The 27,617-nt window shown below is 39.0% G+C and overlaps 1 protein-coding gene across 11 annotated transcripts in view; it reads left to right on the plus strand.

Moving 5' to 3' along the window:
• The window catches only part of DPYD (dihydropyrimidine dehydrogenase), a 333,346-nt gene extending 307,289 nt beyond the window's left edge, over nt 1-26,057 (plus strand). For all 11 annotated transcript variants that reach the window (XM_021404735.1, XM_021404734.1, XM_021404738.1 and 8 more), the window contains 3 exons: nt 14,563-14,706; nt 22,246-22,386; nt 24,620-26,057. In XM_021404735.1, coding sequence (XP_021260410.1) covers nt 14,563-14,706; nt 22,246-22,386; nt 24,620-24,790 — 456 coding nt within the window. In that variant the 3' untranslated portion in view covers nt 24,791-26,057. The remainder of the gene's footprint in view (nt 1-14,562; nt 14,707-22,245; nt 22,387-24,619) is intronic.

Consider the following 27,617-nt stretch of genomic DNA (forward strand, 5'->3'; position numbering starts at 1 on the left):
GCTAAATGCCCATTAGCAGCTGGAGCTCATTTTAGGTGTACTGCTGGAGCACACATTCAGGTTTCATTTAATCCAAAATAAAATCCAAGTTTGTGTTCTCTGAGACCGCTCTGCAGAGAGAACCAAAGCGCAGTATGTGGGGATAATCAGGACATTCCCTTCAGAAGTGTACACCTGATTTAAACTGAACCACTAATGTGGCAGCTCCTGGAGAGCTCATGCAGCAGCACCACAGCGATGCAGAGCTAATGCGCGCAATTAGTGAGCAAGCCGAGGCCAGTCATCAGTGGAGCAGAGACAGGAGCTGTTAACCACGCAGAAAAGAAAATGTTTGCTTAGACCAGGAAATATGTTGTGCAAGCATAAATGCATTAGCACAAAGCAGAGAAGGAAAGCCTATGATTCTGTTGGTAGTGATCTCGCATATGGAATTCTTTGGACTGGCAAGAAAATTGTTTTGCCAAAGCTTGCTTACAATAGCAAAATAAATAAATAAAAATGTATCACAGAAAGAAAACAAACTGACTCAGAAAATGTACTTCTGAACATATCTGGCTTTGATGCACTACAAAACAGCAAAAAACAAACTTTTGGTGCTATTTGCACAAGTGTGAACTTTAAACTAAGAGCAGCAGCACAAAAACAGAGAAGAGATTGAGTTCCAGTTGGCCAGTCCAACATCTGTAAATGTTAGATAACAGAGATGTTGTGGATCTTTTGTGAGAGTCTACAACTGCAGAAAAACAAATACAGATTACCCTTACGCAATAGAACAATCAAAATAACCATAGGACAATGTAAATTACAGGAACAGTACCAAAGAAAAGTGGACACGTTAAAATACCAGGAAATAGTAACACACAAATACATTGGTTTTAACGAAATCAAGAGAATGAATGAAGTGTGTGGCTAAACTGGGGAAAACATTTCGTAAAAGTCACAAGCAAAAAGCCAGAAAACTTAAATAGGTAGTAAGCTGTGAGATCCCTGAAGCAGCGTCTGCATGGTGTTTTAAAGGTCTAGCATGTCTTCCAGGCATAGAAGAGCTGGAAATGGATGCAGCCAGTAGAGTTTAGCTTAATAGAACGTCCCCTGCACTTGGAGAGAGGAGTAAGTAAGGAGGCCATAAGTCTCATAGCTGAGGTTTTCTAGAGCCGCAGGTGACATGGGAGGCAAGCCAGCTGTAACCGGAGGAATATATGCATATTCATAAGCAGTTCAAGCAAGGTATTATACAGACCTGCAGGCTACCACTCACAAAAGTAAAACTAGAGTCAGTTTCTGATGCAACACTGAAATATTTGCAAATGTGTTAGATGTAAGAATTAAAGAAAGTAACTACCTCAGTACCTTTTGAGCACCCTTTGGGGGTAATACAGGTGGAAGAAAAAGTAATCTGAGATCAAATCTGCTGTTAAAAAATGCCAACAATATAAGCAAGAAGAGCAAACAGGGCTTATTGAGATTACTGCCATAGCTGTAGAGATGCAGAAACAGAATAGCAAAAGCTGTAGCTGATCATGATTACAATCTCATCTATCTGCTTGAAATGACCAAGGCAATAAATCTAAAATGAAATAAAATGAGATGAAATTGCATTTGACTCCTGGAGCACTGGGATAATTGCTGACCTCCCGAAGGCTATTACCTAGCTCCTAAAAAGTAAAAACCATGCAGGATAGACCGCACCTGAAAATGGATGTCAGTTTGAAGATTCGTAGGATTCATAAACCATCTCACAGAACTATTCCAAGCTTTTCAGATCTGTACAATCTCCTGAGGTGATTACTAAACAAAACCGTGCTATGAATATAACCACTGTAATTCCCTGAAGTCTTCTCACATATGAAGGAGTTGTACAAAATATCCCACAGTGCAGCTTTGCAGCATGCAAATGCAGAGGCCATTTTATCGCAGGATGCAGGGTGCTGGAGGCGCTGCTGAGGTATACACAGAAACAGTACTGTTGAACATGAATGTCAAATCTTCAAAGTGATAGAAATAGAGAAAACAAGTAAATTCAGCATCAATACTATTTAAGCCAGGTATTTGTCAGTTTGAGGCAGGGGCTACGAAGAACCCTGCTTGAATGAGGCAAAGATTTAGCTCATGCCTCTTGATCTTTCACGTTGGCCATATTTGCAGGCGGACGCCCCATCAGTCTCCTGGAATACTGCAAGCCCACAGGTGAGTGAAAGTCTACAATACTGAATTCAGGCTACAGCACCTAGATCACTGAGCAAAAATGCCATTGTGCATCTGTCAAAGCTGTGCTGGTACAGAATCCTCCATTCAAAAGCATGACTGTATAGTGGAGAGCATCAAGCTATGCGTTACCCTTGGAGAAACATAGGCCTAGCAGAAAGGAAAGGCATAAAGACTCATTACATTTTCAATAGATTTTGAGGAAAAGTAAGGGCAATTGACTTTCAAACAGCAAATCTCAGAACCTGACCTTTAATGTATCTGTCAGACTTCTGTGGCTTGATAGACATCTTGCAGCAGAAGGAGTGGTTCCCTGCTACCTGAACTGCACTTCAAAACTGTGGAGCATGGGCTGTTTCTGGTTTATTTCTTGCAAATAACCTGGAGATATAAATCTAGTTCACTTCTTAGCTCTGCTATCACTATCATCAACATGCGGCAAGTCAAATGGTAAAACTGAGTCAAGAACAGAAATTGCCAGGTCTTTTCAAGAAACCAGCAAAGAGCAAGACAACCTCCAGTGGAAAAGTGGCACTCACAGGGAGCACTCACAGTAGCCTGATGCTGTACTGATGTCAAGACACATGTATATTTCAGTGTCTGTTGCCACAAGAAGCTTTACATCTGGCAGTGGTGAAAGGAATGACAAAAAAAAAAAAAAAAAAAGGAAATCTCCAGAGGCTAACAGCCACCAAGAAACAAGGACTCCACTAATACCAAAACTTTCCCTGAAGATAAATCATGGACTTGAGCACAAGCCGTCCACATTGAAGAAACCTTTTAATTTGTCTAAAGTAGGAGTGGGTGAACATATTTTCAAGTATCACCCCACATCTGCTCATGAGCAGAAGTCGAAGGAAATGGATAAGGGGGCAATTTCTTTACCAGGGCTTGGCAGCAGAATGGAACAAACTGATGAACAACCCGTTGAAAATCTTTATAGCTGACTTGTGAAACTCCACACTGCTCCAACAGCTGTGTGAGAAGCAGTCTGTGCAGAAAAATGCCCACCCACACTTTATGCTGCTAGCAAGTCACATTTGTTGCAGTATTGATGGTGACAGACTAATCCTCTAATCCAAGTTGCCAAGTAAGTGGAGTTCTGTTTTTTTTTCTAGTAATAAGTACTAAGTTTTGTTTGTGATGTTTCTCAGGTAATGGATGGAGAGTGGTTATATTCATGTTTAATAATGCCATCTCAGCTGAATGTAACTGAAGAATGTCGCAACGAGTTCTCTTAGTCCTGCATAAACACATTTGTGTGCAGAAAATTTAGAAAATTCTGCTTCAAAATAAGTGATTGAAAGATAATAATACATCTGGAGAAGGGCTGGAGTGGTGTGCCCTCTCTCTCTCTCCGTCTTCTGACATTTAAGCTCAAATAAACATTTGTCTGAGTCTGCAAATAGCCTGAAATGATGGCTGAGGAGCACAAGCCACTCCAACAGATCATGTTGGAGCAGGCAGTGCCTGAGGTGGCTGTGGTAGCACAGCAGGTGCCCAGCAGAGCCCCACCGGCCATCGCGTTGTCACCTACTTTAGGGAGCCTACTTTAACGAGGGGGTTGAACTAGAACCCCCTCCAACCCCTGCAATTCTAAAATTCTGTGATTCCTGCTCTCCCTCACAGCCTTCTCTCTTTCCCCTTCCCCAGCAGCAGGTGCTCCAAGCACTTCCCATGGCCATGGAGCATGGGAAGACAACCCATGTGGTTTGCTACCCTGCACATCTCCCTGCCCACCCCACTCCTGGCACACCTTCAGTGATAGGAAGCAGCTTGTTCTGCTGTGCTGTACAGCTCATCAAAGCAGTCTTCCCAAAAAGAAAGATGTTTGAGAGCAAACTTATTGCTCATGCAAGGTCACTCACTGCATCTTCTCTGGAGGGAGGAAATGTTCCCATTCTTCTGGAGGAGAAGCAACAAATCTCCCGTGCAGTGATTGCTCCTGCCTTGTGAGCCACTGAGACCGAAGCTCTCCTAAGAGCTTTATCCATCAGAATACACAACACCTCTATAAAATACAGAGGAAAAAAAGGCAGGCACACAGAAGACATGGATTATCTACAATAATATAAATTATGTCATCTGTGACCTTTATAGCAGCAGCCCTGTTGTAGGCAGCATTAACATATGGAAGCTGCACTAAGAAAATTTTGTTTCCCTTTCTGTCTTTTCTTAGACATAGCTACAGATGATAGTTTTGAGCTGTAGATTGGATCACTATAAATATCTGGCATAACTGTAGCAAGATGGATTATGTCAAGAATAGAAAGAATATTGGTTTTAGAATTTAAATAAGGATGAGATGTTAGAATACTGTTACTGAGTACAAAAGCTCTGTGTGGTTTGCATGATCTCTCATCCACAAAGAGGTATGCTACTGGGAACCACTGGGGTGCAGAACAGCTGAAGGCATGACTTTTTCAAACCGCATGAAAGAGGGGGATTTTGTTTTACCTTTCATTGGGCGCCTGTAACTCATGTGATGAAGTCAGGTGGAACTGTGTGTGCGTGTCCAAGAGCAGTGGGCGGTGGTCAGCCAGTGGGACATGGTCCTTCTTCCTCCCGTCCTGCACTGGGGATTAACCTCAGGTAACTCCCTGCATGCTTTAAGTTCAGTCACATGCAGAAGCTTTTAGGATCAGGATAGGAGTTTATTTGTAAATGTAAGTTATACCATTTGTTGTGCAGTACTGATCCTCTTGAGCTACAAAAAAAAAAAAAAAAAAAAAGAAAGAAAAAAAAAAACCACAGTGAAAGATTATATGTAAAGAAAAGGGTTCTACATATCAGACGCATACATGTAAGGATCACATGACCAGTGAAAATGTGGATGGCACATTGAAGCAATATGTGATTGTGGATATATTTAATAGCAGAATGAAAACTGACTGCTTATACTTGCAAGCCTAACTATGCATACAAATGAGCAAAGTCTTGTAGTAACAAGATGCTCAGAGCCATTTTAAGGCTATTATAGTAATTTAAAACAAGTTGGTTTTTAAAAATACAGTGATATATGCCAATGATATATATGTCTAATGATTTGCACGTTAGATTTTTAAAACTCAAATTCTCCCTCAAATTGTCGAGTGAAAATCTAATCAAGTTAGCATTTTAGAAAGATGACTACTGTAATGTCATTTTCTGAATATAATTATACTTTTGATATCATACTCTAACTGCTATAAAGACAGATAAACGTGCAAGAGAAGCACTAGAGGACACTTGGAAGTTTGATTCTATGAGTACTTTTCTGTTTATGTCACTTAGTTTTTTTATATAGCATCTACTTGGTACCTACACATTGACATCTCCTCTCTGCTTGATAGTGATACATAAAACATTTATTTCTGTTTAGTGAAGATATCACTTTTTTAACATATTATTGGTATTTTATTCGAACAGCAAGTTAGATATAATATTACTTTTAAACTGTTTACCAATTATTTATTAGCAGATCTTTTTAGAAGTGATCATATGATCAAAATTCTTCATCCTCAGTTTCTTTTTATGGACCATTCCAATTTTACAGTCTGGATATATTCTATTTTTTGGGTTGTTTTTGTTTTTTTGTTTTTAATATCACATGTAATGTATTTTCAAAACTGCTGAAAGGTCTCATTCAAGCCAGAACACCCAAACTCCTCATTAGAGGACATTCAACATTTTCTCTAGTTGACTCAGGTGGACTAGCTAGGTGTGTAAGCACTTACTATTAATGCCAAAACTATCTGTATTATGACTCTTAGGATGAAATTTAGTGAGCTTATATTATTGAGGCAATGATAAAAACAATTGTATTGTTGAGTGAAGGATTTAAAAGATAGTGGCGGTCTTCTTGGTCTTAACTTCAAGAGTTCACTAGAGCTCATTTGTCTGAACTGAACACTTTACATTTAAATTAGGATTTCGTGAGGTAGAGATGGAAGGATTACTGTGTGAGAGATGAATGAGGGAAAGCATTGTAATCTGTGGAGGAGGATAAGCGCTGTAGTTCCTCTGACAAGAGATGGATTACAACGCAGCTGAAGTGGCAGAAGAAATTATTAGAAATGGTTTGCATTTAATTAATCTATTAGTACAATAATGTATGTGTAGTTTTGTGATGTGTCATCTACCAGAGAAAAGAGGTAGATATATTGAAATGATGTGCTGTTTACAGTGGACAAGTTGATAATATATCTGGAGTTTCCATTTAAAATAAATAAACAAATCTGCAGTTGTTCCAGCAGTGGAAATAGTGTGTGCTCCTACCTCTTGTGCAAGTTTAGCTGTGATAGAAGAAAGTATTTAACAAATAAACTTGCAACTAAAATACACTCAACAATGGTGAAAATGCACTTTCCTTTATGCCCAGTGACAACTGTGGTTATTTTACTGAATAGACTCAGAGCTTCACAGATTGGCTTTCAAAATCTTGGGTTCTTCCGTGGGCTGGAAGAGGTAGTGCTGATCACCCCCTCTGCCTGGCCTCCCATTCCCTTGACAGCACATATTTCATAGGCATGGCTCATTAAACTGTATGTTTTTCTACAAAAGTCCATGGTGCAAACATAGATTTTCGCTGTGTAAGTCCTGCAGAATGTATTTGCACTCAGGCTGCGTGGTAGTGTCTGGTTACTCAAGGAACTCTTGAACAGGTTCACATGGGTCATACAGGCACTTCAGTTGCAGTTTCACAGTTCTAGAAATAGGGTTAGGCTGCTTCTGGTAAGTGACACAACCAGAACTAGCAAAGTCTGCTAAATACAGCTCTGCTCACCTCACTGGGTCAGCAGCATCTCTGATTGACAGGCCAGTTGGTAGCCACCAAAGCAGCCAAAGCAGCAAGGATATTCATGACATCTCATAGCTGTAAGGAAAGACTACTTTTTTTTCCTTCTAATAGTCTGGCTAGACTTCTAAAGCTTCTTTGAAAGGACCGAGAAAACAGACAGCCATTAGGTACTGCTGGAGTTCAATCTCCGCAGTAAATGTACTCCCAGAAGAGGATGGATAAACCCAAAGAAACACGTGATTCTGTGGTTGTTCTGAAAAGCTCAATTACCAGCCAGCCTGGAGGAGAAAGCAGCTAAAAGTGCCTAGCAGTGGAATTTTTCGGGTGATCGGGTAATTTACAGCATTTATATGGGAAGCACACAGGCTGAAAATGCGGATATAAACAGTATGGCATATACATACACATGAAAATGTGAATGCTGGACTGATGCATTTTTATTTCTCTACCAGTAGAGTAAAAAATCTTGTTTGCACCAAGTTTTTCCAACACTAAGGGAGCTGATCCACGTTTCCTAAACGCATTTGAATAGTATTTTCTCACCTGTCAGATATTTGCTAATAGCCATTCTACTAACATCTTTGTTACGCTGCTGCTTAGCTGACAGAATTTCATCTGCATAAATGGTGGAAAGTCCTTTCTTCACGTGTCCAACAAACTGGAGACAAAGTGCCTGCCAATGTTTTAATTTCTTTTGCATGTACTGGTTACGGAGTGAGAAGAATGCTTTCACTCCGCAGTGTCATGAATATGGTAATGTATGGAAATCACAGAAAGCAGGTACTTAAGTTAAGCACATACTGTACTACAGGAATCCCTGATGAATTCAAGGCTCTTCTGTTTAGAGAAGATGTTGTTGTCTGTTAAGTGACAGACTGCCAGATGTTCATGAAGTAGCACAGTAATGTGTATCGGTATCTTTTCTTCAACCCAGAAGGTAGCATTTTCCTTATCATCTATGTCAACCCGGCTTTTGATTGTAAATGTCTACGCTTGCTTCAAATATTAACTCCTTTTTGTTTTATTGATGAATATTTCATGACAGAAAGACTTCAATACATTCATAGAATATAAGTTTTTGCTGCAGTATAGTAAGCCTGTAATCCTAAAATCTTTTCCTTCACTCAATATAAGCTTCTAAAAACCAGGTGTTTGAGGTAGAACATGGAGAATAACTTGCTGGTGATTCTGAGCTAGTAGAGAAAATTTTGGCAGTGGTAGAGATATGGTGAAAGAAGAAATAATTATTATTTTAAATAACGGCTTTATCAGCGTAGTCAAGCACGGTACCATATATCTCTCGGTGAGGTGACAGCAATATGTTTTCCTAGAACACACATTAACGTTGCTTTTAGTCCCAGAATTACTGCAGGGCTGAGGTTAGCTCACTCACTTTAAATAATCATGGCTTGAAGAATGGATAGAATAGTTGAGTAACTAAATGTGGTGGTACGCACACAGGCTATGTACAGTAGTTACAGATGACTGAGACAGCACTGTTTACAAAGCAAATAAAACATCCAAGGAAAAGAACATAACTGAAAGGCAGAATTCATTTTTTTTTCTGCAGAAATATTCTGTTCTGTCCTTTATTTTGCAGGCTTTTCCACATCATTAAAGGCAGCGATGCCAATAATGACTCAGCTCTAAGTAGAGAGCAGTGAGAACGCTTTGATACAAGGGCCAAATTTTCTGCTGGCCCAAGAACCTATGTCAGCTGGAGACTGACAGAGAGATGTGTCCCGTCCTCCCCACAGCACGTTGCCTGTCTGCATGCCATGGGGAGGCCCCTGGCAGGATTCCCAGTGGGGCCTTGCTTGTCTGTATGTGGGCTTGACGTGAAGTCTGCAGGCATCTGGATGACTCCTGCACGGCATAGGCTCTTCCTCTGCAGTACAAGAGAAGGCCCCATCCTTTAGAACTGTCAGGCCAACACAGAGCAGCTATTTAAGAGAACTTAGCTTTGACTGTCTAAAAGAGTAAGAACATCTAAAGGAATAAGAAACAGAAGCTTCATTTTCTCCTTTACTGTACATTGTTAGTTTTCATTAGTTGAACAGTCTATGTGATTAGTGGGAAGAACTTGTGCAAAACGTTTTCTCCGTATATCCATGAATATGAATATGCATGTTATTCATCACATTTGCCGGAACAGGATTCAGCTTCTGTCTTTGTTGTTTATCTTTCCAGAAGAAGCTCAAGGTACTTGACACTGTGACAAGATTTTGCTGTTGTTATTATTGCTGTTGTTTGGTGCAGGGACTTTGTTTTTTCCTAGCTCTCTGGAAATACTAGAGTTGTATTTTGCTGTATTCTCAGAGAACAAGAAGGCGGAATATCACAAGAGGAAACTTCAGCAAATGTCTTTGTAAAGTCGCAAGAGGCTGGAGGCAGACCACTGGATGGGGAATTGTTATGCAGGGTAAGGTGCAGTCAGGGCCACGTGTATGTGCAGCACGTAATAAGGATTCTAGATTTATGCAGACATTTTGAGCACATTTGACTTTGGAAAGAAAAACAAATTTGAAGGATTCAGAAGCAACTTGAATAATCATTAAAAGTGAGACTGCTTTCTCTGGAAAACTATATACATCAAATATAGAAAGTTTTCCACATGAACAAATGGAGGTCACACCTTACTAAAACCTTTGTGCTGAGGGCTTATAAAATGACCCATACAAACCTGATTTAAATTCTTGTAGCTTCTGGGTGAAGGCAGCTGTCTACCTTGCTTAAATGTTAATGTTTCCCTTATCTGATTGCCTTTCTGTACCATGCTCCCTGTTTCAGGGGTCCTGCTTCACCTATTACCCCCTTCAAAGCTATTCATTCTTGTCTGCAGTTTTCGTAACTCTCACTGTGTCTGAGGCAGTCACTTGACTGAGAAACCTCCCAAGATTTTTCCTTCTTAGCTTTTACCCACTCAGCTACTTATTTTCCCAGTTTTCCAAGGCCAGGGAGATGTATACCTGTCAACCCCAGCTTCATTATCCATCCTTTTGCAGAATTACAAAGTACGTCGGCCTTTGTTTGGTGCATTACTATTGCAATGAGTATAGAGTATTTCAGTACATCAGTTTGAACTTCATTTTAGCCATTTGGCTTGTCAGACAGTTTTCAGTCCTCATTCTTGTTCTCATCTAGTTTTCCTATATGCAAGCAGAAACATCTACACTTGAAAAACATAGTTATGTTAAATAAGACAATTTGGCTTCCATTCCACTTGCAGATTTATGAGAGACATCACAGCATCACTTAAAATTGCTTACAAGTTAGAAGCGCACAAGAGGAATTTAGAGAATGAATGCATATACCTCTTATACCTCAGACAAGAGGCAACGTAAGTTTAAAAGAAACTGGATAATGACATTACATTCAGCATGGGAAACTCTTCAGACATGAGGGAAATAGTATTTTTAAAACCTGTTGCCTCACAGCTAAATGGTACTGCTACCCCAAGTCCCACGTGCCAGTGATCATTAGACTTGCTTCTGTAAGTTCATTGTACCTTGTGATCACTTCTCCCTGAAAATCCCTTTCATGAAAACTACTAATTTCCAGCATCCTTTTCTGTGCCCCGTTTCATTAGCATATATGAGCAGGAACTGCTGGAGTACCATAGGAGACTGTTGCTCACTGTTGGTTTAGGATGGCATGTTCCTGTGCCAGCTGAAATCTGGGTTCTGTGACAGCAGGTATCATCCAGCCCCTCAGCAGGAGTCATCTCCTTAGTGAAGAACTGACAACTACAGCATGGGGACATAGCTGGCCTTTTCCAGAATAAGGAGAATATCGATTTTAAAGTTAGATATAGAGTCTTGGTCGTCTGAAGCATATTGCACTGCCCTGTTCACTAACCTGTTCCACCTTCAATTCAGTTACACTACTTGCTGATGCACTCATAAACATTACAGCGATCTGAAGTGACAGATACTCTCTAGTTTTTACCATTAGGAAACAAGCACTTTTTTTAGTTCATAATATGCTCAATTACCTTTAGATTGATCCATGAATAAATTATAATCAAAACAGACTTATTCACCTTAAAGCTCTCCTGGCTTAAGGTTTCATTGTTGATTCATTATGTTGTCAGTTCTCTATTGGCAGGGTAATGCTTTTTTATATCTGGATAGAGACAGTTTTAGTGGAAGATACTGTTATCTTTAAATGAGTAGGATTTAGCTTTTCTGGTAAGAACAAATTCATCAATGATGAATCCCTGGAGAAACTACTGAAACAAAAATCACAATGTTGCTGAAGATTTATACAGTTCATTAGTTAAAAGGCAGCTTTTGGAAGTCTTTAGCAGGGAGGGTTGGATTTTTTCTTTCTTTCTGTAAAATATTTCAGGATAATATTTCAAGCTTCCAGATTTGTGATAATGCAATTATAAACAATGAAACAAAACCACTTAATATATTTATTTTGGCTCCATTATTGATGTTATCCTCTCCAATAGAAACACACTAAATTATGGCTATATAGAGACAGATGGGTACGAATAATGCAGCTATAGACATCACTGATACAGATATATAAGCAGACAAGAATTATCTAATTACTCTGCTTGTTGCAATCTTCTAAACACTTGCTGTGATCCACATATTCATATTGGTTTTTTTTCTAGGCAGATGTTGATGTGACAAAGATACCAGTGTACAAAGAATTTAGTGACATGGAGATATGTGGAAAAAAGTAAATAAATTTCAAGACATACAGCAGAAAGAATTAAAAAGCAAGCAGAGATTTAAAATCACCAAGTTACCGTGCTTGCGCTTTCACTGGGAGTTGTGCCATTAAATCCCCCATGCACTTCGGAAGATATCCCCTACAATGATTAGAGGTGATTTAATTTTAAAATCTCTTAAATATCCAGCTCTTTAGCAGTTATTTCAACATGTCTTCACTTCTGCTATATCTGGTAACTCACTTCATTAAAATACTGCTTGCCATTTCATATGGTCTTTGTCTCAAAAATGCTTGAAACTACAGGTCTGAACAAGCCTCATCAGCCTTCTCTGTATCAGTGCATTACTCATAAGGCGAACCTTCAATAAGTCTTTCCCAAGTTCCCGAGGCTACATTTTCATGTATTATTTATTGCTATAGAAAATATTACTGCTTTTCAGTGTTGTTTGATGAAATTTGGCTTTGCTGCTTGTGAACCAATAGCCTGTAAGCACAAAATAACCAGATCATTTGTATGGGAACACAGTCATCTTCAGTTAAGACAGTAGAAGCTCATTGTATATGCCCAAGATTGGACGAGGACATGGGTGTTCCATTAATTATTTTACATTCCATTTAATTAATTTCTTGGTGGAAATACAGCAATGCAAAGCAAAAACTCAGGTTGGATGTTAGTATTCTAAATAAATCATCATGAAAAGACATGTTTTTTATATAGTGTAATTCAACATATATGTCATTACAAAACATCTGAAGTAATATGGTTATGGTAGTGATGTCATTGGACTCTTTTCAAAATGTCTGTGATATGTATTTTGCTCCAAAAGTAATACCTCCTCCATATTAACCCATATTCTATCAAAGTATGTATTTTTTTCAATTTCTGTTGAAAGTCTTAGGTTTTTTTAAAGGTTTTTATAAAGAATCCAATCTTTGTGTGTGTGCTTTAGAGCTTGTTGTTTAGACTGGAACTAGGCAAGTTTTTACTTCTACTGCTTTTCCTCATAAAAATAACTCTGTTTCTACTTACTTATTTTACTTTGGTATTTAAGGTCACTATATTACTGTTTGCAGTAATATTTAAAAGCTTAATTTAAGCTATCCTAGAACTCTTTTTTCCAAGAACATGAATCATAAATGTATGGAAACTCCACAGAAAAGAAGAATTTTTTGATGCCTTTAAGGAAGACCTTGAACATGACATATGGGAACAAAGTTCCAATCGAACTGACAAAAAAAGAGCATTGTGCTGTTGAGCAAATTCAGGCTACAGCTAGATTTAGGACAGATAGGGTCTGGGGTCTGCAGCATCACCTCAGTTCTGGTCTTGCATTTACCTAAGTTGAGAGATTGTCCCAGAGCATGACTCATTCCCAGCCTGCAGAAGGTATCCTTTGGAGAGCACCATGAAACTGCAAGTTCAGGCCTGAAGATAAAAATCTGTTGCAGCCGCAGACCAAGTCTGGGAAGCAGGGCAGCATTTCAAGGACCTCACTTTTGGTCTGTGTGCCAAAAACCTAGCAGCCAGAAAAGTTCTTATTTGTCATAGAATCATAGAATTAGCAAGGTTGGAAAAGACCTACAAGATCATCCAATCCAACCATCCACCTACCACCAATAACCCCACTAAACCATGTCTCTCAACACAACATCTAAATGTTTCTTGAACACAAGGCCTGAGGTCTTGTGGTTGGGTATCCTGACAGACAGCTCATTGAGGAATTTTTCTCCTATGGAGCAGGGTATCCTCTTCTGGATTTACTTCCTTTAAAAAAATAATAATTTCTAAATTTTTAAATAATTCTGTTTTTAAAATTCACATTGAAATTCCCTCTTTAAAAATTGATAACCACAGCAGTACTGTAACTTGTTTGATATGCTCTTTGAGGTTGTATTATTACTGTGAATTAATGCTAGCAACTACTGAGGCTATGTATCCCCTGTTACTACCTGCTAGTTTCTGCAATACTGCAGTAGCTTCTGAACAGGCTTTAGTTAGGTGGATAAAATACTTTTTGCAGATTGAGTTTCAGGGCAAGAAGGGCACAGTCTGTAGCACCAGCAAAAATCCATGTTTTCTACTATTATTTATTCACCTAAATGTGTGATTGCAGCCCGCAAGATTTCTCCATATATCTGCTGTACCAATGAAGGGACTTTTTCTTTCAGGAATGTGGAAGTTTGGCAGGTTTATGAAATCTGAACAAGCATTTCCATGTTCTTGGGTGACATGTGAGTTTTGCAATTTAGTGAAATTTTCCTCTAGGATTTCTTAATTGGGCTCAAGGATTAAATGTCACAGAAAAGACTACAAGTGTTTCAAAGAGATAAATCATGAGGTTGGAATGTGTTTCTGTTCATTTGTTGAGCCTTACTTTGGTTAGCCTGTTTGTGAGCCTTACTTTGACAGGGTGAGACAACCTTCTGCCATCAGAACATGAAATACAGGTTTGTATGCTTTTAAAATACACAGGTGTATGTAGATAGCTAGACAAGTAGTCTCAAACACAGCTAGAGCCCTTCTAAGTAAACTGATAGTTTTGTGATACCTTTCCACGTACTATAGAAATGAAGTTACACATTTGAATTATTAAACATGATACATTTTTATATATAAGCAACTATGCAGTAGGGAAATAGAAGTCTGTTGGATGCTGACATGCAATTCAGCTATTTTTCTGCTGCACCATATTAATATTTTAATATTCAATATAGATTTTCAAGTCAGATCCTGAAGTTCATGGTTGATTTTTATTCACTTCTCGCTCTGGTACAGTTCCACTGATTTTTATTTCAATCTCCTGAGAAGAAGCAAGTCACACTCAGCACTCACTTTGCTATGCCCTCTTATTAAGTATATTAATAATGTTTCCTGATTTTTATTTCAGAAACTACCCCATTTTGGGCCTTACCTGGAACTACGCAAAAAAATTACAGCTGAGAACAAGATTAAACTGAAGGAACAAGGTACAGCTACTGTGCTTCCTGAAAAAAAGCATTTCATTCCAAAGAAGCCCATTCCAGCAATCAAGGTAAAAAAAAAAGTATGCTTATATGTAAGATGTGATCAGCCATCAGGCAGTTGACATGCATAGTCATTTCTAGCAGTTTGAGTTAGTTATTACTGCTTTTAAGCTTGTTACAGGGCACCAAAGACAACTATTTATGCAGACTTTCTAGATTTTAACCAAAATCAGTGGGAAACGATTTGTGATGTACATGTATAGGCATTTCCCTAATGTCATTTTTCAAAACCAAGATATTCAGGCAGTGGAAAAGTAATTGTAGGACATAGTGAAATGCATTGAAGAATGAAGCTGAATCATTAAAAATTTCTCTTAATTTGAATGCAACAATATGAGTTCCATTTTGCATGATATCTCTTGATTATTTGTGATGTATTAAACAATTTCATCCCTCATATAGGATCAGTGGAAAAGGTTGGTGTTTGATACCCATGAAAGCTGAGTCCTAGGTCTTCAAACTGAACTTTTAATACTGGAAGATGTTTGTCTAAGTAACTGATCCATCCTCTGCAATGAGTAAATGTCAAGATGAAAATAAAACCTGTGCCCCCATCTACTGCATAGTACATACATTGGAAATTTTCTCTTCCTTTAAGTAGCCAATAAAATTAAATGTCATTGGCTAATCATTCTAGGTGTTCACTTTAAAACCTACTTAAACGTCATGTTTAAACAGAAAAAGAAAAATCAGGCAAAAAGAAATAAATACAAGGAAAACTTTTGTCAGGAATCTCCTGTAGGCTCTCATATGAAGCCATGTGGAAATATCTGCTGAACTCATTAACTGTCTTTATCAGATATGGAAGAATATCAGATATTCAGACAGGTAACTTTCACTGTGAGATCAGTCTTGTATGAATTCTTTCAAAAAACAAGGCCAAACATAAAATACAACATGAACAGTGGCTCAAAATAAATCATTCCCAAGGAAATTTTGCAATATTTACTGACACATGCAGCCTTCCAAGCTAGCTGCTAGGACTGAAAAACAAGCCAAGGAGAATTTTTGTGTCATCTTGTTTAATTTCAATTATTTGCTACCTGCTGTAGACCTCCCTCACTTTTGGACAGATCATTTTGGTATGAGCCCTGCTACTGAAGATCTCTCCCCTCCTTTTGTGCAGAGGTTCCCTTCTTTGTGTATGTGAAGAGTCCCGAAGAACAGCAATGTACTTTTTTTTTTTCCCTGCACTATGATGAACATTTTCAAAGCCTACTTGACCTCAGAGGTTTTATGGTTCTATTCTCTTTGTAGGAGAGTATTGATGTAGGAGAAAAGAGAAAGAAGAAACAACAGCCAATAACTGCATTTTCAATGAGATAGTGTGCTTCTGAAAACAGCAGAAAATGAAAAAAAAAAGCAACCGATACTATCCAAAAGCAAATAAACTGAATGATGGAAAAATTTTAGCAAGAGGGAAAAACAGACATAAAGACTTGAAAAAAAACATAAATAATAAGTTGAGGTCAATAATTTATCATGCCCAATTCCAACTACAAAAGCAAAAAAGAGTCAAGCAGTCAGAGACAGGTTAAAAAGAAGAATAGAGGCCTTACTGCAGGGAAGAGGAAAATGAATTCCCCAAACCAAAAACTTTTGTTCATAAAGGCACTGAATACTTTTGTATGTTGTGGCTGTGAGGAGCTTCTCAGCCAAAGAAATCAGGTTAGCCTCTTTCTCACACCTTCATTTAAATTAAACAAGACTGAAAAAGACTTCAGCAATTAGAAGAAGGTAGCTGATTCGTGGCAATCTTTCAGGCTTAGCATCTCTTTAGGTGGGTATGCTTTAATAATAATGAGAAAAACAGCAATGAGAGATGTCCACTAAGAAATAACAGAATACCTGTATTTTGCTTGATGTTAAGGAGCTTGTCACTCTACAAAAGGATGCGTTGATAACGTTTATTATTAAATGACCCATCCATAACATGCTGTGGGAAAAATCTGCCAGGAAGATTGAGAATATTCATTACAGAAGCTGAGTGAAGCTTACTGAAAAAAGGTGACTTGTCTGATACCCTTCCCTGATCAGGGATTCTCTGCAGAGAGGCAGATGAGCTCAGAGTTGAGTGATTTATCTGTAGCTGTCCTAGAAGTATTCACATTTAGAATTACAAATCCCAAACTGTCTCCAAGCAGTTCTGTCTTGGCTGACCCTCTGGACAGTGAGGAGAATACATTCTGTTAGTTCAGACTGGGGTAGCAGGGGAGTGGGAATGGTCAGCTCTAATAACTAGCCCCAGCCCAACTCCAGTCCTGTGGAGCAGTGGTATGACCGAAAGCTGCGAGTACCTAAGAGTTAGCTGTCCATGGAACAGCCATGATCCTTGGTTTGGCTGGCTGTATTTTTGAAGGGATGCTGCAAGTTTCCTGATGCTTGCCCAGAACTCCCTCATCTGTCTGATCTGCTGTTGGGTTGGTGATATGTAAATTCCAACATTTGTTTAAATTCCGCATGCTGCCAAAATGCTTTTTTCTTATAGACTTAAAAACCCTTTGTGATTATCCAAAATTTAATTTAATTTTTGGATAGCTTTCCCCATGGCTTTTCTCTTTATTTTCTCTATTTTTCAGTATTAATCAAAACTGCATACTTCAATACTCAGCAGAGTTGTTTCTTCTTTTCTCACTTTTCTGAGCTTTGTATGGTGGATATACACCCTGGATCTTTTATTTTCTGTTGCATTTCTGCACAGGTCTCACATATGTATTTGCCATCCTCATGTTGCCACCTTCTTTCTTTAATTCTGTGGCTTATTTCTTAATAATCTAGTTTCTTGTGCTTGAGAGCCAATACCATAATGTTTGGTCACCATTTATCTGATTATTTATTCCTTTTATGCTTCACAGGCCTGTCAGTGATCATTTCTCCTGAACATGGTGGGACATGGTAGTAGTTTTGTTCTGAATCAAAATGTGCAATAGGAGGACGAGAGCATGTGCACCCCTTGAACTTGCTCTATGAGACACTCACAGTGCCTGCATTGTGTTGTGGCCTTCTAAAGGGAGACTAGAGTAGGACTGTGATGTTTGGCATCTCTAGAGCATGCAGTCTTTTTCAGTGGGGTCTGCATGAATCTGGATGAGCCATGCCTAAAATGTGGATTGTATTTACAAGTTTAGGTTTACTAATATGATGACTAATGAAACGCTAATCTCAATTAAATGTTTGATACATGAACATTAAAAATACAGTTAAAGTGATAAAAGTAGCATTGTAAAAATAATATCCTATAGAACAGATCTGCTCCTTGTGTATACTCAAAACCACATCTGCTTAGCTTAGTGACAAAATGAATTTTTTCTGTACTCATTAGTAACATAAAACTAATGGATTCTGCTCTGATTCTCTCCATAGCAACTGAATTCCCTGCCAGTTCCATTTACAGGGCTAAATTCCTCTCCCATTTCACTCAGTACAATTTTGTTGAGAGGAGTGGGACAGCACAGCAGTAACCAAATGAGTGCTCTAGGTCCCAGTGATTGCAAAGGTGTAACTTAGGGCAAAATTTAACTTCCAGATTTTTTCTCATTTTTTTGTTAATTGCTGCTGGTAATGCATAAGCCAGAAGCACACAGCTTGACGTTCAGAACCTGGCTTCTGTTTGCAGGTCTGGCATTTGGCAAAAAAAAAACATTATACTGTAAACATTGCAAATTTGATCTGGAGGCCATTGAGATATACCAAGTGTGGAATCCCATAGTGCCATTTTAGACAGCCTCTTATTGGAGTGAAACTGCACTTTTAAACTGTGAAAGCTGATTGTTTCTTGCTGCACTATTTATTTTGTTCCAAACGTTTATGATTCGATGGCAGCAAGAAACTCAGAGAGAGCTCAAGATGCTGTGAAAGAGTGCACCTGCAGAACATCTTCTAAGTACCAGTGTTATTTTAGTCAATAAAGTCTTCAAACTTTGCAAATGGATAAAGATGTGCTTTCTCCTTGAGAGAAGGAAGTGTATAAAAGACACAGCATCCAGAAGCGTAAATGAGTAGTAAATCATTGACACAGTAATCTGAAATCACTTTCAAGCCTCCAAAATGTCATCACCCTCCCTGTTTGGGTTTCTCAGTCCCCAAAAGAGTATTTTGTGAGCTGCAAGTAGCGAGGCTTGCTTACAAATTCAGAAATCACCATGTCATATGCATTGTTTTTGCTATTCCCTTTGTAAGTTTATAGCTGGAAAAATCTGTTTTGATTGTGTTCTTCTAAGTAACCATTTCCTGAGCTTACCTAATGGTATCCTAAATCTTGGACTGTTTCCATCCTTTCCCCCAGCTGCTTCTCTGGAAGGCCATTAACCACCTCACTCCTTTCCTGCTTAAAAGAAACCGTTTCTAATTTCCAGCTTAGAATTTATTCATGTCTGGCTTATAATCAAGCGTTCTTGTGCCAACATTGTCGTTTATCTTAAATAGCTCTTTTCCTTCCCTGATGTATATATAAAGAGACATCACATTCCTGCTCTGCCTTCATCTTCCTAGGCTAAACATCTTGTTAGGCTCTTTTTGTCTTCTCTTGTAAGCAAGGCCCTACACCCCCTGATTATATGAGCAGCCCTTCTCTGCAACCTGCCAGAGCTTTGGCTTTTGTAACATCCAAACCATATTTAAAGTATACAAAAGTGAATCCAGCAACTCCCTGAGAAAATTGTTAATTACCTACGCTGTTAAATGTCTGCCTTTGTTAGATTAAAAAGCCCTTCGCTATCAGGAATCTCCCTGTGTAAATACTTCTAAAATGTGAGCAGGCAATGGAAAGCTTCTTCTCTGTATGTCGCACAGTTTCTGTATCATTGCTTCAAATTCTAAAAGACAGAAGCACAGTCCCGAACTTGCAGACAACAAATGTATTTGTGGCATGCTGTGCAATGTCTGGGAGCTGTATACACAAGAGGGAGGCTTATAGGATACTTAGTATTGCTGAGGGCAGTAGATCACAAAGAAACCTCTAACGGGTATGGTACAGACAAGCCTACATGAGACTTGAAACAAACAGGAGATGAATTCGGCAACTACAATTTTTTAACAGATACAGACTACTGCAGAAACCTGAGAACTGTAGCACCCTGAAAACTGCTGAACAATTCCCAGTAAATCCATTAACTTTTCTGAGAAATAAAAAGAAAACACAGGAGCACGAGCAGTTCCTAAGGAATTATGTTTGATCGAGTTACTGCTCATCAGTGGAGGTACGTGAAAGGGCTGTGTGTTCAAGCTTAGCCCTTTGCAGTAGCAAAGCAAAAAGTATTAGCTTAAACACTTTCAAAGTAGTTAATTGACCTTTTACAGTGGTTTAAGCAAACAGATTTTACTCCAAATTTGCAGTGAATTTGGACCCTGCACATAATCAGCTTGCACAGCTCTGATGATGAGTGCTAACTCATTAAGCTGTGATAACTTGCTCACTTGCAGTCGTCTGTCCACACTCATCATGCTGCCTTAAGCAATGTGCCATAGACATTTTATGCTGGAAGAGCATTAATGTTCTCTACATGTTGCAGAGAAGAACTGGAAGGCTTTTAGCGTTGGATGAATGCAACCAAAGTATTTCACTTGTAAGCAAGTTACGATTTGGTGCAGAGAAAACATTTGAATATTTTTGGAACAACAAAATAAAAAGGAGTGTAGTTTCCCTATCCTTCTTCCTGAGTTGGGTTTAGGATATGGCTGAATTTCCTACTGCAGCAGATATTAACAGCAACCTCATAGATCCTATCAGTGAATCCAGTGGGATATGAAATTTATGTCATGGTGTAAAGACACTATTGTAACTTACATGATGAAGGCCAGCCAAATAGAGCCCATGCTCAAAGCTCTCAGCAGTCTCAGGAAGAAAAGGTTGAACTGATTTTTATATTTAATCCGTGTAGCAAAGCTTTTCTTTAGAATTAACATTGATAAAGCTGTGTTACCTTACTCCTCTGATGTGACATAGGAAGGACTAATGATGCTTAGTTCATTTGAAAGTCAGGCTGCCCAGAACAACATATGCAATGAAAATTTAAGGTACTGGAATCCAGATCTTCAGTTTTCTATTTGAGAATTGAAAACTATAGTGAGCATTATATGTGATTACAAATTATACAATTTAAATATAGTATTCTAGTAGGCACTAAAAACACTTGGTAATCTTTTTTTTTTTTTTGACTGATAGGAATAAGGTAAATATTATTTCCTCAAAAAATATTGAGAAACAATATGAATATAAATTCTTATCATGTTTCTTGGCAATGAAAGACCAAAGGTAAATACTTTGAAGCTTATAATTCTAGGTAGACTTGTCTGTGTATCATATATGGCTTGATCTCTGGCATTTTTCAATTGACTTTTATCAAATTCCCTAATGAAAATCATAATGACTTGTTCATTTATTACAGTAGGATGACTTTGAAGCCAGTTCTGTGCACCTAAAATTCAGTAAGATTCTTGAAATGCATAACAGTTATGCCCCTTTTTAAATCAAATATAGAAAGTATTGTTGCATCACATAGTGCGCATTTATTGAGCTCAACTTTTTTTAATCATGTAGAATCCTGCACCTAAAATCTAACTTGTTTTGCAGCATGAGAATTGTTGTCGAAGCCTACTTAGCAAACTCAGAAAATATCCAGGCAAGCAATACCGTACCACAGAGGGAATCTTGTAAAATGCAGTGATGCTCACCATCTGTGCTATACTTCCGCAAGTTAAGCTGATTTAACTGAGGGATATCTATCATCTGTAGAATCTGGGACTTGTCCCATCCCTGCCATTGACTCAGCAGAGTTGAACTGCCACTGAACTGCTCAGTTTCCCTTTAAATAAAGAGCGAATGATTTGCATCAGGTAGGACCCCAGCAATTTCATTTAGAGGGCATGTCCTCTTCTTGTGGTGTGTACCCACACTGCATGTGTCTGTCGTGCACGTGTATTTTTGCAGCACAGACGTGCTTGTTTGGTGCCAAAAAAATCCTTCCTGTGTAGTTAAAAGAACTAAAGCCAAACTTGCAGAATGAGACCCACATCTTATTTCTGTACAATATTTGCAATAATCTGATGATCTTTGTGTCATTTGTGCATCTTTCTTACTAAAGAAAGAAAAGCAATTATTATTCTCAGTTTATTTGATCTTTTCTTGCTATGACTTCTTAAATCTGTGCTAATGAAAAATGACCAAGGATGGTCAGATCATCTGTAGCATGTCACTCCTGTTTTGTGCTCCTTTTTGTTTCCTGATATGTCACAAAATAAAGGTGAAACATGGACAGATATAATAGTATGTTCAAAAGTACAACATGTGTAACCTGTTTGTATAATGTATTTATATACAGATACATACTTTTAGGGCTGCTGCCTACATTCAAAATGTACCTTTAAGCTTTCTTTGTATTTTACAGAATATGTGAAAGTTGACAAACTGGAAATTTATAAGAAAAATCCTAAACATCCTCACAATACCTGGCCAGTTTTTCTATATTAAAGTACTAGAGACTGCTCCTGTGCAGCTATAGAAACAGCTTAGGTATCTTCTAAATGAGTCAATAATTTTTTTTCCCTAGGATGTAATTGGAAAAGCACTGCAGTATATTGGAACATATGGTGAGCTCTGCAACACGGAGCAAGCTGTGGCTCTGATTGACGAGGAAATGTGTATCAACTGTGGCAAATGTTACATGACCTGTAATGATTCTGGCTACCAGGTAAGAGCACAGCTGTAATTAGCAGGAAGGCACAATGAGTTATCTTTCTGCTGCTGGGAAGAAAGAATCCACCTTCTGTTAATGAGCAGGTGGCAAAAACAGATGTCTAAAACACCACATTTGTGCCCCAGCATGCTCCCAGGCTGTGCCATACGAGCCCTGTCAGGCCATTTGCTCGGCAGCACCCAGTGCAGCTTCTCCTGTGGGGCTACACAGAGACGAGGCCACGTTTCTCTGCTCACTCTGGGTCACTCTCCTGGCCTCTTCCTATCAACAAGTGGAAATGGGGTTCTTCCTTTGAGGAAGAGAATGTAGGAGATCCACGTCAGATGGGTCACATGGAGACAAGAAGACTCCAGGGAGACCTGAGTGGCCTTTCAGTATCTAAAGGAGGGCTACAAGAAGGGGAAAGACTCTTTAGGAGGGTCCCTGTGGAATCTATTGCGCATTAAACAACAATTTCTACATGATTTTTTGCATTCATAGCATTACAAGAAAGGTTTGTCAGAGACAAATACTTTAACTGAGCTATGAGTTTCCTCAGAACACCAACACCTTTTGTTTTTCCTTAATTCATTTTAATCAGTATTGTCTGAAGGCTTACTTAACTACATACAGGCAAAGAAGGAACTCTTCCCATTTAAAATCAGCTCCTTTGATTAAAACAACTGTCAGAAAAAAGATAGACATGTTTTTTCCATTGATATGAGAAATCTAATGCTGCATTTCTACCAGACTAGGTGATTAGAGTAGTCTTTATCTAAAGTCCTTCTTGACACTGTGATCTTCACTTCCTTGCATCACATTTCCCAGCAAAAGGGAGGATATAGTTCTTGGAGAGCAAAGTGTCCATATTTAGTGCAACTTACTTCTCTATAACTGGAAAAAAATCAGTACCAAAGGATCAGAAGTGTAAAACTCCAGGAGGTTCTTTAGCACAAAAAGTATTTTTCCTTAAATAATTAAGGAAATTACAAAGAAATTAATCTCAAAGAATTGCAAATAAATTCTTAATTACAAAGAAGTCAAAAGCCCCGCACACTGCAAAATATCGTCTGCTTTGTGCTTATCTTTCTTTCAAAATATCCATGCTGCTCAGCAGAGCTACCACCTTGTGGGGCTCCAACAGAAGAGCTTTCCCTGACTTGAAGGTGGCACTGCAGTCCAGGACTCCGTTTCTTTGAACTCCTTCATGACGTGCATCATTACTGGGGAGAAAGGAAGGAGTCCTAGATACAAACCAAAGTTTTCTTTGCATTCAAGCTGAATTAAAACACACAGATTCAGGTGTTTTGTACCTACTTTGTGCCCTCGCTTTTTGCTGCAGCCGCTTCATCACTTTCCTCCCTGCAAAACCCCAAATGCCACTGATGTGCCCTGGAGCAGCCCTGTAGACTCACCCACTTGCTCCCCGGCTGCTGGCAGTGCCTGGGGACATTTGCCAGGCCCTGCTTGGTTGCAGATACATGAGAGTTTGGCTTCCAGGCCTGACCTTGTCTTCCTAAAACTCTTAGATTTTCTGCTATTTATTTTTTTTTTAAGAATTTTCTAGCCTTGTTTCTTAGACACTGAAGCCTTTGCGGTTATGTGATGCTTTTGTTTATGCTTTTAATTGCCATTTCCATTATACCAGGAGCTTATTTCATTGAGACTTCAATTGTTATTTCACATTCAAATTCACTTATCACACTAATTGGTAATGAGGATTCACTGCATGGAAATGTGAGAAAGAAAGCAAGCTCTGCCTGCACAAAACTCAGATAGTCCTTTCGAAGACTTGCAAAGGAAAATAATCACAGGAGGCACAGCATGGTGTGTTTCTTTCCACTTTTTATTAGATTAGATTGTTTGCTCTGTGCTGACAATAAAAAATCAGAAGAGAGCCCACAGGTGTGTACTGCCGGTGCTGCGCTGCGGCCACGGGCACGTCCTGGTGTGCCCTGGCAGAGGGCTGTGCTGTGACACTGCCTCTGGATGGGAATCGTCCCTGGGAGCCTGAGCTCCGGGGGTGGGAGTCATCCCTTGCAGCCCACCCTGGCGGGTGAGGTGGCATTCCTAATTGTAGATAGTCAGGGGGCTTGTTCCCTGCCAGCCCAACAGTTGCTATAGCTGCAGCACCAGAGCGCACCAAGATGTCTCCAAGAGCAGCGCTCCAGGAGATGCAGGCACTAAAATGGGAGCGGTTCTGACCTTTTCCGCGAGAGGCATCAATAACGTGCGCTCCCATCCGCAGGCAATCCAGTTCGATGCTGAAACCCACCTGCCCACGGTCACCGACAGCTGCACGGGCTGCACCCTGTGCCTGAGTGTCTGCCCCATCATCGACTGCATCCGCATGGTTCCCAGGACCACCACGTACGTGCCCCAGCGAGGGCTGCCCCTGGCCCTGAGCCCCCTGTGCTGAGCCGCTGCCAGCCCCACGCTGCCTCACTGCCACTGATTTGCTTTCTAATTAACCCTCAAAATCTACTCTCATGAAAAAAATGTGATATTGGGAGTCATTACGATGAACTCTCTTTTTTCCCGTTATTATTTTTATGACAATTAGGTTCTGAAATTACAGAAAGGCAGCAATTAGGCGGCTGTAGCTGTCAGTTGTCCACTGTTTGAAATGTAACTTTTTCCTTGCGATTCGTGCTGTAATTTCAAAAGTCCTCTGTAGACTGTTTAATCTCTATGTAATTTCTGGCTGTAAATATAATTAAGAAACCATTTTTAATGAACTACAAATCAATGTACAAGCTAACTGTTTTCAAGGAGGCATTTTGTAATTAAACATTACATTTAGTTTTAAAAGAGTTTCTTAGAAGATGTAATTAACTACACAGCATTCAAACAAAGCGATGTTGCTTCTATTTTTCTATGGGAAGAAATGAAAGGGAATTTAAAATAGGATTTAAGAACTGGATTAATCACTTTCAACTACTACAGCATATGGTAGTGTATTTTTATAATCCTTTCTAATTCTTTCTCACACTAGTCACTTAATAAGAATAAATTTGCTGTGCATTGACACATGCTGAACTCTTCAGATTTGGTGTTGCCCGGGTAGTGTCATCCTTACTTTTTTCCCCCAGTGAACACCTATAACATCTAACAATAAACAGTTAAACAGGCTTATTGCAAAGCCCAGGTTTCATTTTAGGATTTGGAGAAGGGACAATGCGTTTTTTCCCAAGCTCATCTTCTAAATAACTTCTTAATCATGCCAATTAATGTTCCGGAATGTACATGTTACAGGTCAGAGATCTGATGAGGTGTAAATGGAATACACACCCTGCAGACCGCGTTTGCCAAACATACGTGTATAGGGCAAACTGGCAAGATGATTTCCCCCAGTGCCAGTTCTTCATACTTACTGGTTATGTACAGCTATAGTAATTTCACAACCAAAAAGAAATACAGATTTGTCTGTTTCACTGAACAATAGCTCAGTATTAATCCATTTTTCATTCACAGTAGGAACTTTCTAATATGAATGTATTGCTGTCAGCTTTACTCCACTTAAGAATATAAAGCCTTTAATTTCATAATAATAATAAATGATCTATTCATTCAATTTCTTATATCCTATATTGCAATTGGCAAAAGCTTTGATTAAAAATATTCCCTAACTTTCATCTCCCGGTTTATGATTTGCACACCAAATTACAAATAAATATTGAAACCAACTTGTTGTTTTTGTTTTTTGTATTATTTACTAAGCAGAATTTTCCTTCAGAGACTTGTCAGGTGATGTTTCGTGATCTCTGTAATGCACTCCAGAAATCATTAATGAGTTAATTTACGTGTACATTATTCCACTAATTGCCTGTCGTGCAGAATGTAGCGTGCTCTTTGCCCCTGTTTGGTATCTCTTTGTCTCCCGTTGACGTATCTTCCCTTTGCATCCTTTTCCCCATGCTTAGGGCTCGGCTGGTGAGATCCCTCGGCAGGCTCAAGCCCAAAGAAGTCTCCACTAATAGCTTTCTCTTCATACTTTTTCTCTTCGCAGTTGTGGATTTTTCACACTTGAGTAGTAACAGATAGTTGTACTGCTTAGAAAATATTTGCCTGAAACTTGTTCCAAGCTCTTAGTCTTCCGGTACCTCCTTCTCTCACGTGAGTTATAAGAGACTTGGAGTAAGAACAAGTTGTCTGGTGAGTGTTCAGGGTGAGGTCTGGGGGGGATCTCTGTGTCTTATTTCTGAGAAGCTGGTTGACAAGTACTGTGCTCTTAAGCAGGGCAGGAAAAAATCAAATCCAGATTTTCTGCAGGTAGCTCTTTATGTGCTCAGTTAGCAGATGCAAGGAACAGTGTCTGTCCTATCCCAGGCTGTTACCATCCACTTCTTATTTTGTATCCAATTTCTAACCCCAGAGGTGATAAGATGGTGTGTCATCTGCAGCTGAAGCAGGGCCTTCCCAAGGTCTCTTGCTGTGGCATTGTCAGATCCAGTTCCCTTCCTCTGCTGAAGACATCACATCTGGTAGCATGGCTCCTTTCAAACATGGGGCGATGCCAAGAGACCTGATTTAACTGGCTAAACATATGTACTTTTACATCACAAATGTAGCAAAAAAAATCACAGCTTTTCCCATGATAATCAGTATTCCTAGGATATCCAGTGTTCCTAAGTTGCTATAAAGTTATCTTTAGAAGATTAGTGATGTTCTGTGGGTCAAGATTAGAAACAAGACTATAATAATAAATATATATATATATATATATACTTTTTTTAACCAAAGGAGGAATTACAAGTTACATTGTTCAGGTTTCTTTCTTGCCACCCACCCCTCCTCTCCCAAGTCCATTAACAGTTTCGGGAAATCCATTCCCAAAGGATTGTGAATAATTTCTAACTGACAGTCAGCAATAAATATGTGTTGCTGGAACTCAGAGAAATCACCACATTTAGGTCTCCTGCAGGTCTTAAGCCATCAGAGTCAGGCGAGGTGTTAACAGTGGGTGGAGAGAGAGACCTGGGTTTTGAAGGTTTATGCCCCCATCTTTGGGGAATCCATCCCACTGAGCACATTCAAGAACAAGGAAACAAATCAGTAAAATCTGCTCCATTTTCCGAATGCTGTAGCCAGTTATTTAAAAAGGGATATGAATTTTCAAACCGTAAAAGGTTCCAAATTAAGCTCATATATTTCAATGATTTATCTGCACATTTAAGGAATTATGTATTATTAAAGATATACTGAGCCAGATCCTACAACCCTGACCCTCACAGCATTTAGACACA

Source organism: Numida meleagris, chromosome 7 (genome assembly GCF_002078875.1).
Source record: "Numida meleagris isolate 19003 breed g44 Domestic line chromosome 7, NumMel1.0, whole genome shotgun sequence".
Classification (NCBI taxonomy): domain Eukaryota; kingdom Metazoa; phylum Chordata; class Aves; order Galliformes; family Numididae; genus Numida; species Numida meleagris.